At 44.7% G+C, this 16,700-nt stretch overlaps 3 protein-coding genes across 4 annotated transcripts; 2 read left to right on the forward strand and 1 right to left on the reverse strand.

Annotated features, from left to right (window-relative positions):
• The first annotated feature begins 3,788 nt into the window (after positions 1-3,788).
• Positions 3,789-5,204, forward strand: LOC119546154 (kynurenine formamidase). Its single transcript, XM_037852263.1, has 2 exons — positions 3,789-4,087; positions 4,141-5,204. Exons 1-2 carry the CDS (start codon positions 3,961-3,963, stop codon positions 4,914-4,916), a joined length of 903 nt encoding a protein of 300 aa, XP_037708191.1. The 5' UTR covers positions 3,789-3,960; the 3' UTR covers positions 4,917-5,204.
• LOC119546152 (daxx-like protein) lies at positions 4,940-11,970 on the reverse strand. 2 transcript variants are annotated; one of them, XM_037852262.1, is made up of 5 exons: positions 11,683-11,970; positions 9,576-10,598; positions 6,938-9,323; positions 6,698-6,878; positions 4,940-6,459 (listed from the first exon to the last, which is right to left on the reverse strand). In XM_037852262.1, exons 1-5 carry the CDS (start codon positions 11,731-11,733, stop codon positions 5,835-5,837), a joined length of 4,266 nt encoding a protein of 1,421 aa, XP_037708190.1. In that variant the 5' UTR covers positions 11,734-11,970; the 3' UTR covers positions 4,940-5,834. The 2 variants fall into 2 exon arrangements, with proteins under 2 accessions (XP_037708190.1, XP_037708189.1); XM_037852261.1 differs by having other exon boundaries at positions 6,938-10,598.
• A 1,201-nt stretch (positions 11,971-13,171) lies between these two features.
• Positions 13,172-16,686, forward strand: LOC119547770 (protein transport protein Sec61 subunit alpha). Its single transcript, XM_037854782.1, has 4 exons — positions 13,172-13,352; positions 13,587-13,654; positions 14,843-15,934; positions 16,007-16,686. Exons 1-4 carry the CDS (start codon positions 13,346-13,348, stop codon positions 16,268-16,270), a joined length of 1,431 nt encoding a protein of 476 aa, XP_037710710.1. The 5' UTR covers positions 13,172-13,345; the 3' UTR covers positions 16,271-16,686.
• Positions 16,687-16,700: the final 14 nt, after the last annotated feature.

Genomic DNA, 16,700 nt, shown 5'->3' on the forward strand with positions numbered 1-16,700 from the left:
ATTTTGCACAGCAGACAATAATCGTGATGAAACTTTTTTTCCGAGTCTGCGTCTGGAAAAGGGAAAACATTATCGACGACTACAAATATGATACGATTTAGACATACCTGGCTCGACCTCCGTCCAGAGGTACATGACCTCGGCGTCTTTATCCAACACCATCTGTGGTTCTACGGTCCCTGGGAGGTTGTCCTCAACTAGAAAAGAGATAACGTTATCGACTTGAACACAAATTTATTAGGAACTTAGACATACCTAGCTGGTGACTGAGGGGCTCCACAGGTGAGAGGTTCCCGACTTGGACGTAATCCACAAGAGTGGAGCTGGAGCAGGCGCTCGGCTCGAAAATGTTGTCGTCATTGTCATCAGTGGAGGTGGAGCTGGACCAGGCGCTCGGCTTGAAAATGTCGTCTTCATTGTCATCAGTGGAGGTGGAGCTGGAGCTGGCTCTCGGCTCGTCCGAGTTGTCCTCTACTAGAAAAGTGAAGCCGTATCCTCTGGAATACAAATTTGTTAAGGACTTAGACTTACCTGAGTTGGGGCTCAGGGAAGGCAAGAGGTAAATGACCTCCGCGTCTTCGTCCATGACCATCGTCCTTGAGAGGTCCAGGTTGTCGTCCACGTCCGGATTCCGGCTGCTGCTGCTGGGTGAGCACGCGCTAGTGCTGGAGATCGACGTCCGGGCTACCAACTGTGGTTCTATAAAGTATAGATTAAGTAGGGGATAAGCATAATTGGAATCACGGCTACTCACTTTGGAACTTTGGCGGACGGTAAATGCCGAGCTCATCAAAGGCCAACCGCCGCTTTGCCTTTTTTTCAGGTGTCTGCGCCTGCAAAGCAATCACATACATATGTACATGTTTTAAAATATAAAATAATAAATAATAATAAATAAACACATACATAGGTATAATGTATTCTTCATCCCTCGGCCGCTTCGGGACAGGGCCAGAATATCCGGCTCCGGTCTCACAAAGATCCTTCAGAGATTTTACGATCTCCAAAATCGAGGTATTTTTAAATAAAGAGCCCGAGCTTGATGCAATTTCCAAAGAAATGTGTTTGTTTTTAAAAATAAAAGAATCCATATTTATTGTGAGTGTGCAAGGGCAGTCGGAGGTTCGGCCGCCCGACAAAATGGCGGTACTTCTCAACGCCGCGATGCGACGACTGGAAGCCCCCGAGATGAGGTGGACGCGGTACACCGGAACGGACTCACCGGAAAATGTTTGATGTCGTCGGCGTCGACTGCGAAAGGCTTTTCTGGATGGTCTTTGGTACTTGTCGAACGGACACCGGTTGCTGGGCAGCCAAGTCGGGCTGGTGGGTATGGCGAAGTCGCGCAGACATCAGTGAACTCCCAAATAAATATTCCGGGGTCCTTTGTGTTGGGACCCCGTCTGCCTTTATCAATAATTAATATTAAATACCGAACTACTATATAAATTTAACATCATTCACTATTTAATTTTAAGCACAAAAAAATGTATAGTATCACTTCTAGCTGCATCTGCCTGGTTGGACAATATGGCTGCGACTATCCTCACATCTGCTGATCATCGTTCCTCCCCCCACCATATCAGGTTAGGGTCTCTCTCAAAATTGGGTCATTGGATACATGAGTGCCATTTAAGGTAATCCCAGAGGATTAATCCTCAAATGGCCAGATCGCCCGCCAGATTCATCCCGCTGCTGCAAATATCGACCTTACCTATCGATAGAGTCCCTCCCATTATCGACTCCAATTGCAACAAACTTTCGGCCGGCTTGGGACAGGGCTTAATTTGTGTCCCCCAAATTCCTTCAGGGATTTCCCCATTTCCACAAAAGATCTGCTTGCAAAAAGGGAGCCAGAGCCTGATGAGCTGATCTCCAATGAAATGTCCTTATTTTTTTCATTTTATGGAATCCATTATTAGAATCAGAAATCAGAAATACAAATATTTTAAATTGATCCACTTGTATTGGTAACTCGAAGACGATTTCGATTGTTTTAGCAAATGGAGCCGTATTTCTAGCCAGTTTTATGCAACCCTGTTTCTAGTACGATTCAGCACTAGCGCCGTGCTTTTTTAGTCTATTTCAAGAATATGGACATGGAGAACGCCGATATGCTCCTTGGAGGAGCGCAAGGATCGGGTGATGTAGAGGAATGAAAGAATGCGGGTACTGCGAAATACATATACAGTATTTTGTGTTTGTCGTTACACGAGTGCGTGTGACCGTTACTCGTAGAGTAAAAGGGTATATTGTATTCGGGAAAAGTATATAACAGCTAGAAAAAAGCGTTTCCGACCCCACAAAGAAAAAAATGTTAACTGAAAAGTATTGTTCTCGTTCATACCTATCGATCGACCTTAAAAAATTTGGCATTCCCAATCTAACGCCCACAAACAGCAAAAAACGTACATTTAAACGCTGTGTTCTTGGAAACTACAAAGATAGATAATTGGGTAGAAATTGACCCCTGGATCACAAAAAAGAAGTCAAAAAAAGTTTAAGGATAATTTTTTTTAAGATGTGTTTTCAATTATATTTTGAGTTGCGCTTAACCAATTTAGGTGATATGTTTTAAATTACAGCTATTATGCAACCCTTTAAATTGGCCCAATAAATGAACAGGCTACATTGAGAAAATTGTTATTAAAATTAACATGGGAAAATGTTATAGACGATGGCCTCGACTATTAGATACCCGTTACTCAGCTTAAGGGGGTGCGAGAGGGAGGAGATATGCTTCAAGCAAATATGCTTTTTCACTAACACACCTAGCCTGTGGCGCCACCTAGCCTATAACGCCGTCGAGTTGTCAAATTTGAGCTGCCTATCGATAGTACCAATAACGCGATAATATCGCCATTACTTAATTATGGGTATTCCATACAATGTATTCGAGAATGTTAAAAAGGGTAATTTCTAAACATTTAAAACCATACTGGCAATATATATTAATAATTTTAGGTTTTAATATTAATAATAATTTAAAAACTATTTTTAACTAGCTGAAAATTTTGTTTTCGTTTTAAAACATAATATATGCTACGATTCCTAAATTTTAAATTGAATAGGTTTAACTTTAGGACAAAATTCTGCTTATCCAAGTCAACTTTTTTATAATGAAAAAAAACCCGTTTCTATTTTCGAACGCTCCCCAACAATTTAAAGCAGGAAAGTTCAAGCCCTATGTAGGTCATAGAATTTTTATCGTCGCTAATCCAAAATGTAATTTATTTTTGTCTTTAACATAAGTGTGTTTGTCGTTACACGAGTGCGAGTGATTTTAGTTTAATTGTGCTTGTAAGAGCACTGCCATAGGGTAGATCTGAGCACCCCAGATTTAAAGTAATTATTAAATTGGTCCAAGTGTTCAAAAAATCTATTTTTTTAAACCGTTTGTTTACAAAAAAGCAATATGACTTGCAACTGCAGCATAACAATCGTGTATAAATTAAATTCAAATAGGTGCTAGAAAATTTTTTGGTATTCAATCGAATTCATGGTGTTACTTTAATAATTCTGTTAATATTTCTTGCCTGATAATGTATCTAGAAAAAATAGAATAATATATACCATTTGTACAATAGTAATTAATAATGGTCTATACAATAGAATACATTTATTTAATACAAAAATATATGGTTTTATATTCAGTGTTAACACTGTGATTTTGGACGATTAAAATTCAAAAAGATTATCACTCCCGGTTTTCAGTGCTGCACAGATCAATTCCATTCGCAGATGTTTGTTTGAAAGCTGTATTATACGTTAAAAGCTAACGATTTTTCTGTGGCAATCCGGTTTGACTAGTTCCAACAATTGAGCTTTAATATTGCATTACATTTGACCGCAGAACGCAGTTCCACAAGCAAAAAGTTGCAGCCTAGTTTGAATACAAAATACTTTGCCTTTCTAATCTCAGAAGTGTAGACCCAGTGTTTTATATATTTCTTATCAGCAATGTACAATCCGAAGAGCAAAAACCTTGACATCGAATACTTCCCGAGCTATCATACCACACGGTTTCAAGACCAACCGGAGCCGAATGTTGCCGTTCTGGAGCACTTTATCCGGCTAACCAAGCAACGTAAGCATGGGGGGATCCTCTTGAAAGATCAATATTTAAGGGTAATATTACAGATGAAAGGGACTTAACCACGAAGCAAGGCATCAGTGTGGACCACATGCGCTATGGAGGAGGTCGTCGGCTGGTGGATGTGTTCTACAACGAAAAGACGCCCAATCAGGCGCCGCTCTTCGTCTTCGTCCACGGCGGCTACTGGCAGGAATTGGACTTGAGCACGTCCTGCTCCATCGTGGGTCCTCTGGTGCGGCGTGGCTACCGCGTGGCCGTCATGGACTACAACCTGTGCCCATCCGTCAGCCTGGAGACGCTGATAAAGCAGTTCACCGACTTCCTCAACTGGATCTTTGACTACGCCGAAATGACCAATGTGCTGGAGATCACCTTTGCCGGTCATTCGGCCGGTGCCCACTTGCTGGCCCAGATCCTGAAGCACCAAGACATGATCAACCCGCAGAGGAGCAAGATGGTCTGGGCCTTGGTCTTCCTCTGCGGCGTTTACGATCTGCGGGAGCTGTACACCATCGAATCGGTGAATCCGAACAATATTCTGGGACTCAACCAGCGGAATGTGGAGGCCGTGTCGCCCATGCTGTGGGAGTACACCGATGTGTCCATTTGGAGCTCCACCAAGATCTACGTGGTGGCCGCTGAGCACGACAGTACCACGTTCATCGAGCAGAGTCGCCGCTTTTCAGACGTGCTAAAAAGGAGCGGATTCAAGTCCAGCTTTAAGATCTTTCAAAAGTACGACCACTTCGATATTATCGAAGAGACGGCCATCGACGAATCGGACATATCCAAGTTCCTGCGGAACATCCGAATTGAATAAACTATACGCATCCACGATTTCAGTTATCTTTTCTCACCATTCTGTTTATTTTGTACAACTAACTTAGACTAGTAGTATTCCATATGTACACTAGAGCGTATTTTTGTGGCTTGCACCCGGAGGGTACGGACTTTGTAATAAATTAGCGTGGCGGGGTTTGTATGGATGATTCGATTACCGAAAAATGTTAGGGGCAACAGTAATGTTTAAACAACGTAAGCAATGATAATTTGTGAACGCAATAAGGGAATAAACCAAGCAATTTTGTTTGTACAATTATTTCTAAAATTGATTCTGCTTAATTTCTAGTAAGTGACAAATATATTTTAGAATCTTTTTGTGTGGGGTAACAGTAATGTTAGAACAAGCCAATAAATATTAATACTTTGAACCCAATAAGGAAATAAATCCGGCAAATTTGTTTGTAAATTCATTTCTAAAAATTTGTCAGGGCTGCAAAATGATGTGCTTAATTTCTAATATGTGACAATTAAAGATCCTTTTGAATCTTGATCGCTTAAATTTGCATAAACACAAGTTTTATTTCGAAAGCGTTCTAGTATTCTCTTTTAAAAACACAACTGAGCAAATATTCTTTCTTCGAAACTAATCGAATAAGTTTTAAAGATTCTAGAAATCTGTGAATCTTGATATACAGGAAAGCTTTTGAATAGCCATATTTAAGTTATTAAGATTCAATTCGGTCAAAATGTTGAATGAATTTGATGAAGAAATACTTTTAGGCCCAATGCATATTGATAAGTAAACACGATCATCCTACAACATGGGGTTATTTGCGGTTAAAGAGTGTAAACAAGGATACATTTAGCAAACCGAACCTAATCAGGAATAAATTGGAACATACTGAATAAATAAACTTAACTAGGAGTGCAGCCAGGGCTGCGTGTACGACTCTTTCTATGACTCCTCATCCGAAATGACAATCTGGTCTGCGATTACAGGCTTGGCACTCGGCAAGGGATTGGGGTTTGTGTGCGGATTTTGCACGCGGACGAAGTTGGCGTTCAGACTAGAGACTGACATAATCTTCAGCTTGCCGTTGGGCGGGGCTACGTCAATCTTACTGCCAGTCTCGGCTCTCGTTATATCTATCACATCCTCCTCCTCGGCGGGCGCCAACGGATCTTTCTTTGGTGATGTTTCTTCTTCCGCCTCGGAGTCGGCATCACTCACTTCGCCGTTGGTCTTGAAGTTGTCCACAAACTTGTCCACATCATCCTCGTCCTCCGAATCGTCATCTTCCTCCTCCGAGTCCTCATCCTCGTCGTCGAGTTTTAGGAGCTTCAGATTAATGGAACGTTTTGTTTCGTTTCCGTTTCCACGAGCTGATGAACTTTTCATCAAGGCGGCGATGGCGGCGGATTTAGCTGCTGCCTGGGCACTTGTGCAGGGCTGGTCGTCGTCTACCGCCAAAGCAGCCAGCTTGGCGGCCTCCTTCTCTGCCTTTTCTTGCTTCAGTTTTTTCTCCTTCAGCCGCGCCTCCTGACGCTCCTCCGCATTGAGATCCTGCTCGCGGGCATACCTAAAATAATTGCAAAATATTAGATTGGACAATTATATTGAATTCAGCACTGCTCTGTTCTCGATGTTCGTCAAATGTAGACCCCTTAGCAAAAATCTAACAAATTTAAATAATAAAATTCTATCCTTTATACTAAAGCAAGATTGAATTTCAACCATTTTTGATTATTAAAAATCTTTTAAAAAAGGATTAAAGCCTATTAAACAGAGCAGATCTGAAATTCTTGACTAGTGCTCACTTTTCCAGAACATCACTTATTTTCTTGTGTTTTTTGTTGTTCTCCTTCAACTTCGCGAGCAGCACGGGATCGCTGGATGCCGGATCCTTGACATTTGCCGTGAAGTGGGTTACGGTTTCGTAAAGATCAGTCTTCCGACGCGATTGCAGCAGTTTGCCAACCTTCGCAAAGGCATCGTAGGCTGAAAAAGTACATATGTTTACTAAATATTCTTCTTGCTAGTTAAAAGTGATGCCTTACCTATTCTCTTCATCTCGAAGTTGGCCAGTCCGAGTTGCTTCTCCTTATTGCAGTGTTCCAGAATCTGGAGCACGTCATGGTAATCGGGAAACTCTCGCATCCTGTTGACAAAGGCCGACAGCGTGCGATTGAAGTGCGGGTAGGCCGTATCCTTGAATTGGATGGGCGGCTTCAGCTTGCGACTGGCTCTTTTGCTCTCGCCGGCTAGATCACAGATTTTCTCGTATATTTGGCAGGCGCGCTTCTTGAAACGCTCCACCTGAAGATAGCTGGAGTCGTCGTCGTTCAAGTCCACATCGGCGTCCTCCAGCATCTTTATCCGCTTGGTGATTGTGTACAGCGTGCGATTCAACTGTCGGATGCGTTCATTCAAACGTTTGTCGGTAGTGGGCGAATCGGGTTCCTCTTCCAGCTCCTCCTGATCGTCTACCCACACCGGAGTCTGCTCCTGTTGCCGCTCTCTTCCCCATGGCTGCTGCTCCTTCGGCATGAATGATCTTGAATGTGGGGATTCCCATGCGGACGGTACTGCCTTTCCTCTCGGAACTTCATTAACAACCATTTGCGCCATCAGCTCATCCACCACGTTCTTGAGGTGTACGTACACCACGTCCGGCTGGCTTCGGATCCGTGCCATGGTCATTTCGAGCAAATGCCGAAAGCCACGCGACATCACGAAGCTGTCGGGCGCACTATAGTAATACCTTGTCAATTTTCCATTAGCCAGGCGCTCCATGTCTTCCGATGGGTCCACCTCGCGACACAACTTAATAAGAGCCGCATACTCTGTTGTAAAGGGGGCTAAAGCTGGCGGCGCAGCTTCCTGGACTGTCTTCATTGGAAAAGACTCCTCCCTCCTTCGCTTTTCTGGCGGGGACTCGGGTAATTCATCTAAATCCACTATTTCTGGAATAACATTTACACACTGCCTCATGGAAGGAGTTACCGAAGCAGGTCTTTTCAGGTTATTGGATTTCTTATCTAATGTAATCGTCTTGATCGTCGGGGTTTTCTCCTTGGCATTTGTACTGCGCTCCGTTTCCGGTTTGTCCGTGGGCGGCGTAGTGGGCGGGGACTCCACGAGCACAATTGTTGGCGTCGAGGTGGGCTGCAATTGACCGCGCTGCTTTTGCTGCTGCTGCTGTTGCTCGAGAATATACCTCCGCCATTCCTCGTCGGATTTCTTGAGCACTGTGATGGGCTGGATGCGTTTGGGGGTGCTAGCTGGAGTCTTGGTCACTGGAGAAATGCTCGCCCCGGGCAGGGAGTTCAATTTGAAGGCTGCCGCCTTGGCTAGCTGGTGTTGCTGCACTGCCGCCGGAGTTCCAGCTGGCGGTGGAGTTGTCGTGGGCGTTAGTTGTGGCGTAATGCTGGTGGTGGGCGGTAGGTTGAGCAGCAGCGGCTCATTCAGGGCGGCCGCACAATGCGGCGGAGTGGCCAGAAGACGCTGCGGGGGAGTGGCACTGGTTGTGAATCCCTGGAGATGCGTGGGATGTAGTGGCAGAGTGGCTGGCTTGTGGGATGAGCTTCTGAAGGGCAAAGTACGAGCAGCACTCATGATGGCGGCTGCGGCGTTGACTACGCCAGCAGACTGAGCTTTCACCTGAAAGACTGCTCTGCTGTTGGGAGGCACCGGCGTGATCTTGGCCACTGTCGCAGGTCGAGTCATCGCTGGTCGGTGTGCAAAGGGAGGAGTTTGCATTGGCGCATGTGGCGGTGGTTGCTTTTGCAATAGATGAGCGGGTGGTGGCGTCTGCTGAGGGAATATCTGCCGGGGGAATAACTGCTGGGGGAATATCTGCTTGGGAGGTACCTTCGTCACCGTGGGCGCCCTCTGCAACATGGGTAGCTTCTGAATCGTCATTGATTTGTGTGTGATTTGGTTGACCACGGGCAACGACGGTTGCTGAGCTGGACCTTGTTGGCTTATCACAGAATTCATTAGTTGTTGGGCCATCTGTGCCTTTGGTGACTGCTGGCGTGGGGTCGTCGTCAAAGGATTTTGTTGCAGGAGCTGTGGCTGAAGCTGAGGCCGCATCAGACCCATCGGTGCCTTCGGAACCTGCGGCTGACCAAAAAGAACCTTTTGTTGCTGCTGTATTAGTCCCAGGATCGACTTCTGTGGCACCTGTTGCTGTTGGAACTGACCCATCATGGCTCCCTGTTGCTGTTGCAGTTGTCCTATGGATATTCGTTGCTGTTGCAGTTGCAGGAAGGCTATTTGCTGTTGTTGCAGTTGAAGTTGACCCACGGGCGTCTTTTGTGGCTTTTGCTTTTGAGGGACTGACCCAAGGGAAGTCTTCTGTTGTGGAAGTTGTACTGTGGTTATCTTTTGTGGCAGTATCTGCGACGGGGGCGCTTTCTGTAGCTGTTGTCCCACGATGGCCTTTGGTTGCTGCTGTACAGGTTGTCCCACGATCGCCTTTGGTTGCTGCAGTAGCTGTTGTCCCACAATGGCCTTTGGTTGCTGCTGTAGCTGTTGTCCCATGATGGCCTTTGGTTGCTGCAGTAACTGTTGTCCCACAATGGCCTTTGGTTGCTGCTGTAGCTGTTGTCCCACGATGGCCTTCGGTGGCTGCTGCAGCTGTTGTCCCACGCTGGCCTTTGGTTGCTGCTGTAGCTGTTGTCCCATGGTGGCCTTTGGTTGCTGCTGTAGCTGTTGTCCCACGATGGCCTTCGGTGTCTGCTGCAGCTGTTGTCCCACGATGGCCTTCGGTGGCTGCTGCAGCTGTTGTCCCACCATGGCCTTTGGTTGCTGTTGTAGCTGTCCCACGACCGTTAATTTCTGTGGCACTGGCTGTTGGAGCGGTTTCGCCAGCGGCTTTGGCTGTGATTGAAGTGGTTTCGGTTGCTGTTGCATCGGAGTAGCCAAGGATCTAGGTGGCTGCTGCTGTTGCACTTGCTGTTGCTGCAGTTGACCCAGCGAAGGCCTCTGTTGCTGCTGTCCTGCAATAATCCTCTGTTGCACTTGCCCTTGTAGCGTCTTCTGCTGCTGCTGTTGTTGGTGCAACATTTGTCCCATTGGAGCTTTTGGCTTGGTTACACCTACAATTATTGGCTTCTGCTGCGGGGGCGGCGGCTGCAGCTGTTGCTGTCGCTGGGGCTGACCTATTACAAACGGCGGGCGTGTCATCGGCAACACTCGGATGGGCGACTGGATGACTTTGGCTCCGGCTGTCACCCGTATTTGGTTGCCAGGCGTCACCCTCACCTGGTGACTGGGCACTGGGGTTATCAGGGCATTGGGACTGGGCGCTTTGCTGCTCACCGACCAGGCCACTTTCTGGACGGTGCCCATCTTCACCTGCTTCACATTGTTGTTGTAGCTGTTGGTGTTGTTATTATTATTATTATTATTGCTGTTTTTGTTATTGTTGTTGGGCTCTGCCAGGGAAATGGTCAGATTTCCATTTGTGGTGAGGATGCTCTTCTGGTGTTTGGTAACTGTGATGCCACTGGGGATGTGCATGGATCGGAGGGGATCCGCTGGCATTGGAAATACCCTTGCAGGTCCTGCTCCCACTCCAGGTACTGTCACCACGGATCCCAGGGATGCCTTTGGTATGTTCATAAGTTTGGCGGGCAAAATTTGTCTGGGGCCGCATGAAGCCAGTTGTCGCAGGGGATCCTCGAGTCGTCTTCGTTTGGCTCCATTATTCGACTGCGTAAGAAATTAAAGATCTTAGAAAATTCTTATTCAATGATTAAATTAAAAAAGATTATTACGTACTTTGGCCGTGTTATTTTGAATATAAACAAAGTTAAGATCTAAGAAATGACATTTAACGTTTGAAGGGGAGTTCAAAAAATAACACTTTTTAAAACAGTTCGGAAACAATTAAAAGGATCAAGTTAAGTTTTGTTTTAAGATTTTTAGATACCTTTAAAAAATACTATTTTCTTTTGGGAATATATGTATACATTTTGTTGACACTTGTAGGGAAATAGGCCTAGTTTCTATATTCTAGATTCAATATAAAATATAACTACTATTTTTGTAATTACTTATTTTATAAAAAATTAAATTCCCAATAAAAACAAAACACTCAGAAAGATCATTCAAAAACTGTCCCTACCTATCCTACCTACCATTAAACTTTCTTCCTAAAAAAACAAAGATCTCAAAAATGTAAAAAAGGCCTGTTTAAAAATTTCCCCTGATCTACATTAACACAAAACTGCAGGCGACCTGTTGGTTCGGTTGCATTTTAAATTTGAGAATCAAAATAAAAACAAACCAAATCAGCAGCGGCCGCCACTGCGTGTGTGTGAGTGCGAGCGATTTTGGAGAGTGGCGAGCGCGCGCATTGGAGAGTAGATTCGATTTGAAACCCTATCAGTGGAGACAACCCCCCGTTTTTTACCTGGCGAATTGCGTCTTAGTCACACTCTCTCCAGAAGGGGAGACCACAGCGCCCGCTCTCTCATTGTCTCTCACCCACTCGCTCTTTTCCACGCCTAGCGCAATTAAAGTCCAATATTCGCCACTGCAATTGCAAGTCGCCAAGTCTCCAATCGACAAGATCTGGCAGCACTGCCCCGATTTTGCATCTGTGTGCGTGTGGGGCTCTGCATGTTCGTGTCCCTCGCTCTCAATAAAAGCAGCGCGAAAAAAAATTAATTCCACACTATGTGAAACGAAACACGCACACACACTCAGCCAGCGAGCCTATTTAAATCCAACTGTACTTTTTTACACACACAAGCACACGCGGGGGGTGGCCGCTGGGAAATCGGGAAATTACCTCTTCATCGGATTCCGAACTCAAGTCAACGCAAACCACAGACGCAGACATTATTGGCCCGAAAATGACAACGGCCCAGTGAATTTATTATTCACTTCACTTGCAGCGCCTCGATTCCGATTCCGATTGGCGTTCGCTGGCTTTTCTTCGCATTTGGGCACCGTTGTTGCCAGCTAGTTTTTCACGCTCGTCGCGCGTCTGTGTTTGCTTCGAGATCTCAATACTATAAGGGAAAAATTCCCACATTTTATTACGTTTGCTGCCTGAATCTGAACTGCACTGTGTGTGTTTGTTTGTATTGTTGTCAAGTTGGAGAGTTCTAGAGCTGTCAAACTAGCGATGGCACTATCGTCAAAGTGTCTGGCAGGGGAGCTCGGCTGTGTCGTGTGTGTATCGTCTGGGCTTATTAGTCACTGTCAAAGCGGGCTTTTCCAGTTTAAAAAACTATTTTTAATTATTCGAATCTCTAGTTAGGTTATTCATTAAACATTGTAAAATAAGGGCGTGTCCTCGCAAAGAAAGTAAGATTTGGCAAAAGATTTTGGTTGCGTTGTACTAATAGAAGTATCTTTTTGGCAGAACCACCAGTAATACCTCTCCATTAGGACTCCGGACACCACCACCAACACCATCTTCTATAGGAAGGAGGAAAATAGGGCGCCCACTAAGGAACAGTTGGAGAAGCCATAGCCAGCCATTGCCAGGATGCTGGGCGACTTCCTGCAGCATCAGCGAAACAACGCCGTTCCCAATCCCGCTCCCACTTTCTCAAGGTCCAACTTTAAAAACTTCGGTCACACTACAAAGAATAAGACTTTTCGACTAGTGAAACTCTTAGCCGATCTGAGTACTAGGCTTAATAAGTTATTTTTTAAAAATTAAGTTCTCTAGTTTTTCCCTTAACAGTGAATATTCCAAAAATCATAAATATAAAGCTGATATACGGTAAAAGTCTTATTAAAAGCTATTTTTTATTGATACTGTGCCTATTGGTTAGCGAGCTTAGAGTTATAACAAATTTGTATGGAATTTTATGATTATTATAGTACATTTTTCACGTTAACCTTTTTTCTAACTTGTTTTCTTATGATGTAATATATAATAGGAAATAGTAGCAAAGAATATTTCTTTAATTCAACAAAACATATTCATTAAAAAGAAATTTGAAGTGCCACAGAAATGTCTTTCAACCAAATTTCCCCTAAAAGCAAGTTCCTGTATCAGAGAAACCTGTATAAAGGCAACCAAATTAAAAAAATTTTCATAAAATCAGAGCAAATTGGTTCTCAAATCAAAAATACCAAAACTCATGTGAATAAGAATTTTATATGAGACCATTTAACATGAAATGTTATAATTTAACAGAGCTAGTCCGATAGTTACGCTGACAGATGGTCCGTTTTACGTTACGGCTGTCAACAAGAGAGCGACGTCGACTCGATAGAACATCGATATTCCCCAAATTATGGTAATCGCGGTCTCCCCACCTCTAAATTGACACGTCAACGTCGTCTGCTCGCCTCGTATTTTCGACCATTCGGTTTTTGAAATTTGAAGCGTTCGCTGCGCCGTCGAAGTGAGACTTTCTAACTTTTGTATAGAAAGTGCAATAACCAAGCCACCCACTCAGTTCCCAGGCGAGCGCTAGCACAAGTCCGGCAAAATGGGAAGTAAGTAGAACGTCCGCAAATCTCTGCGGTTCCGGAGTGCAGCGGTAATTGTGTGAAAGTGCCGCCCTTGCGATGCCGCTCTCTCTCTCGCACCCCCGTCGCTCGTTGCTTACGTATACAAAAAAGATTCGGCGTACCCGAAAACCGAAAAAAAACTGCAATTGCAAAATGGATAATTAAAACGAGTCTCTGGATCGCGTGTCTAATGCAACTGTTTCCATTCACTATTTGCAGTCAAGTTCCTGGAAGTAATCAAACCCTTCTGCAGTATACTGCCGGAAATCGCAAAACCCGAGCGCAAGGTGTGTATAACAAGCATTAATTCAAAGGTTAAAGCTGTCTAGAATGTTTCTTAAGTGTGGTGTTCCATGAAATGTTTAAAGTTCAGTGAAATTGAGCGGTTTTTCTTCGTTTTACTTGTACTTTACCGAGGCTAATCTCTCAACTTTGACCAGTGTTGCCAGCGCACGCGTTTTGTGGTTGCTTTCACTTGTCAAAAAGCGAACATCGCCACGCAAACAGTTTGCTCTTCATTTCGTAGCAGACGAGCAGCCACCAAACCACCCTGAAATTAACTAAACTATAGCTGAAATCTGATGAAATACCTCTTATAGTACATTGCCATGCAAATTTTCTTTTAGTATTCACATTTTTTGATAATTTATAATGTAAATTCTTCATTTTCCACACAAATATTATGATTTTTTAGCTCTAAAATAAATTAGTTTTAATTATTTTATTGTTTTTTATGAGTTTCCCTAACGATTTCATTCATAAGTCGCCCAATTTCCACCTCATTGCTTCTGCTACTTTTCTTATCACCTGGCTACTTGTTGCCATACTCCTATTTTATGCACACACACGCACACCTCTCCTACACACTTTTTGACAACCAAACGCTACGTGGAAATGTCAAACTTCGGCTGCTCCGAAGAGCACACCCGAATCACTGTCGACGTCAGCTTCGTTTGTTTTTGTTGCTCTCAGTTGACAGCGATGACGTCTGCGTATTATTCGTAGCTAACTTGATTTTGTTTAAACAATTCACACACGTACAGTGTTCGCCGTATACACATGGGAAAGCGTATGTACATGTAGGTCAACATAGCGGCAGTTTTATTTACCTAGTTTACTTTCAAGGGTAAAAGAGGCTTGAGTTTAAGCCGCTTAATTTAAAAATCATAATTATAAAAGAAATGTTGGGGAAATAATAATAAAATAAAATCTTTAAAATATATAAAAAAGACCATTAAGGGGGTTTCTCATTATTTTTAAAAATTAAAAAAAAAAACAAGGTGCCATTTAAACTAACATTAAGAATTTAATTTAATTTAAAATAAATATTTATTTTTTTTTTATCTTTTAACTACCTGCATTCCCTTAAATACCATGTTTACACCCTGTAACCCACTGAGAAAATAAATTTACTACAAAGAAAGAAATACTTTCAACATGACTCACACTGTACTGTTTACTCTTTTCCCTTACAGATCCAATTCAGGGAGAAAGTGCTATGGACCGCCATCACGCTGTTCATTTTCCTGGTCTGTTGCCAGATCCCGCTCTTCGGCATCATGAGCTCGGACTCTGCGGATCCCTTCTACTGGATCCGTGTGATCCTGGCCTCCAACCGTGGTACGCTCATGGAGCTGGGTATCTCGCCCATCGTGACCTCGGGCCTGATCATGCAGCTGCTGGCCGGAGCGAAGATCATTGAAGTCGGCGATACGCCCAAGGACCGTGCTCTGTTCAACGGCGCCCAGAAGCTCTTCGGCATGGTGATCACCATCGGCCAGGCCATCGTCTATGTGATGACCGGCATGTACGGCGATCCGTCCGAGATTGGAGCCGGTGTCTGCCTGCTGATCATCATCCAGCTGTTCGCCGCTGGTCTGATTGTGCTGCTGCTCGATGAGCTCCTGCAGAAGGGCTACGGACTGGGATCTGGTATTTCCCTCTTCATTGCCACCAACATTTGCGAAACGATCGTGTGGAAGGCGTTCAGCCCCACCACCGTGACGACGGGACGTGGTACCGAGTTCGAGGGCGCCGTGATTGCCCTGTTCCACCTGATGGCCACCAGGAACGATAAGGTGCGCGCCCTGCGCGAGGCCTTCTACCGCCAGAACCTTCCCAATCTGATGAACCTGCTGGCCACCGTGCTGGTGTTCGCTGTGGTCATATACTTCCAAGGCTTCCGCGTGGATCTTCCCATCAAGAGTGCCCGTTACCGCGGCCAGTACAGCAGCTACCCCATCAAGCTGTTCTACACCTCCAACATTCCCATCATCCTGCAGTCTGCTCTCGTGTCCAACTTGTACGTCATCTCCCAGATGCTGGCCGTCAAGTTCCAGGGCAACTTCTTCATTAACCTTCTGGGCGTGTGGGCTGATGTTGGAGGCGGCGGCCCGGCCCGCTCCTACCCCATTGGAGGTCTGTGCTACTACCTTTCGCCCCCGGAGAGCGTGGGCCACATCCTGACCGACCCCATCCACGCCTTGCTCTACATCGTCTTCATGTTGGGCTCCTGCGCGTTCTTCTCCAAGACCTGGATCGATGTGTCCGGCAGCTCAGCCAAGGATGTAAGCACTGCTTGAACCACACAAAGTTTATTTTTCAAACCATGACTTACCAATTACTCTTTCTCCCCGCAGGTTGCCAAGCAGCTGAAGGAGCAGCACATGGTTATGCGCGGCCATCGCGAGAACTCGATGATCCACGAGCTGAACCGCTACATCCCGACGGCGGCTGCCTTCGGCGGTCTCTGCATTGGAGCGTTGTCGGTGATGGCCGACTTCCTGGGCGCCATCGGCTCCGGAACGGGTATCCTGCTGGCGGTGACCATCATCTACCAGTACTTTGAGATTTTCGTTAAGGAGCAGTCCGAGATGGGAGGCATGGGCACGCTGCTGTTCTAAGCAGCCTAGGAGATCACCCGCGATCCAATCAACAATAACAAATACTTCATAATACTTCCCACACGCTCGCTCGCTCCCATTAAAAACAAACTAAATTACCTGATTGGTTTTTTTTTTTCGTCCTCTGTCCAATAACACCCACAGTAAGCGTAAATTGTAAGGCCTTTGGCTGCTATTTCCATCTTCCAAAACCGAGAGAAGCGTCGTATATAAAAAGGCATGAGAGAAACTTTATTTTGAATAGTTTTAGTTGTATTCAAATGTGAGACTATGTTGCTTAAGTTCAATATTTCTGCGAATTGATTGAATTTCAATGCAATAACTTGTTTTAATATTAAATCAATTGAATTATACTTTAAATACCAACGTGAATGGAGACATTGAAATTATTAAAGCGAAGATGTACATCAAACGAACACATGCATACAAA

This window comes from Drosophila subpulchrella, chromosome 2L (assembly GCF_014743375.2).
Source record: "Drosophila subpulchrella strain 33 F10 #4 breed RU33 chromosome 2L, RU_Dsub_v1.1 Primary Assembly, whole genome shotgun sequence".
Lineage (NCBI taxonomy): Eukaryota > Metazoa > Arthropoda > Insecta > Diptera > Drosophilidae > Drosophila > Drosophila subpulchrella.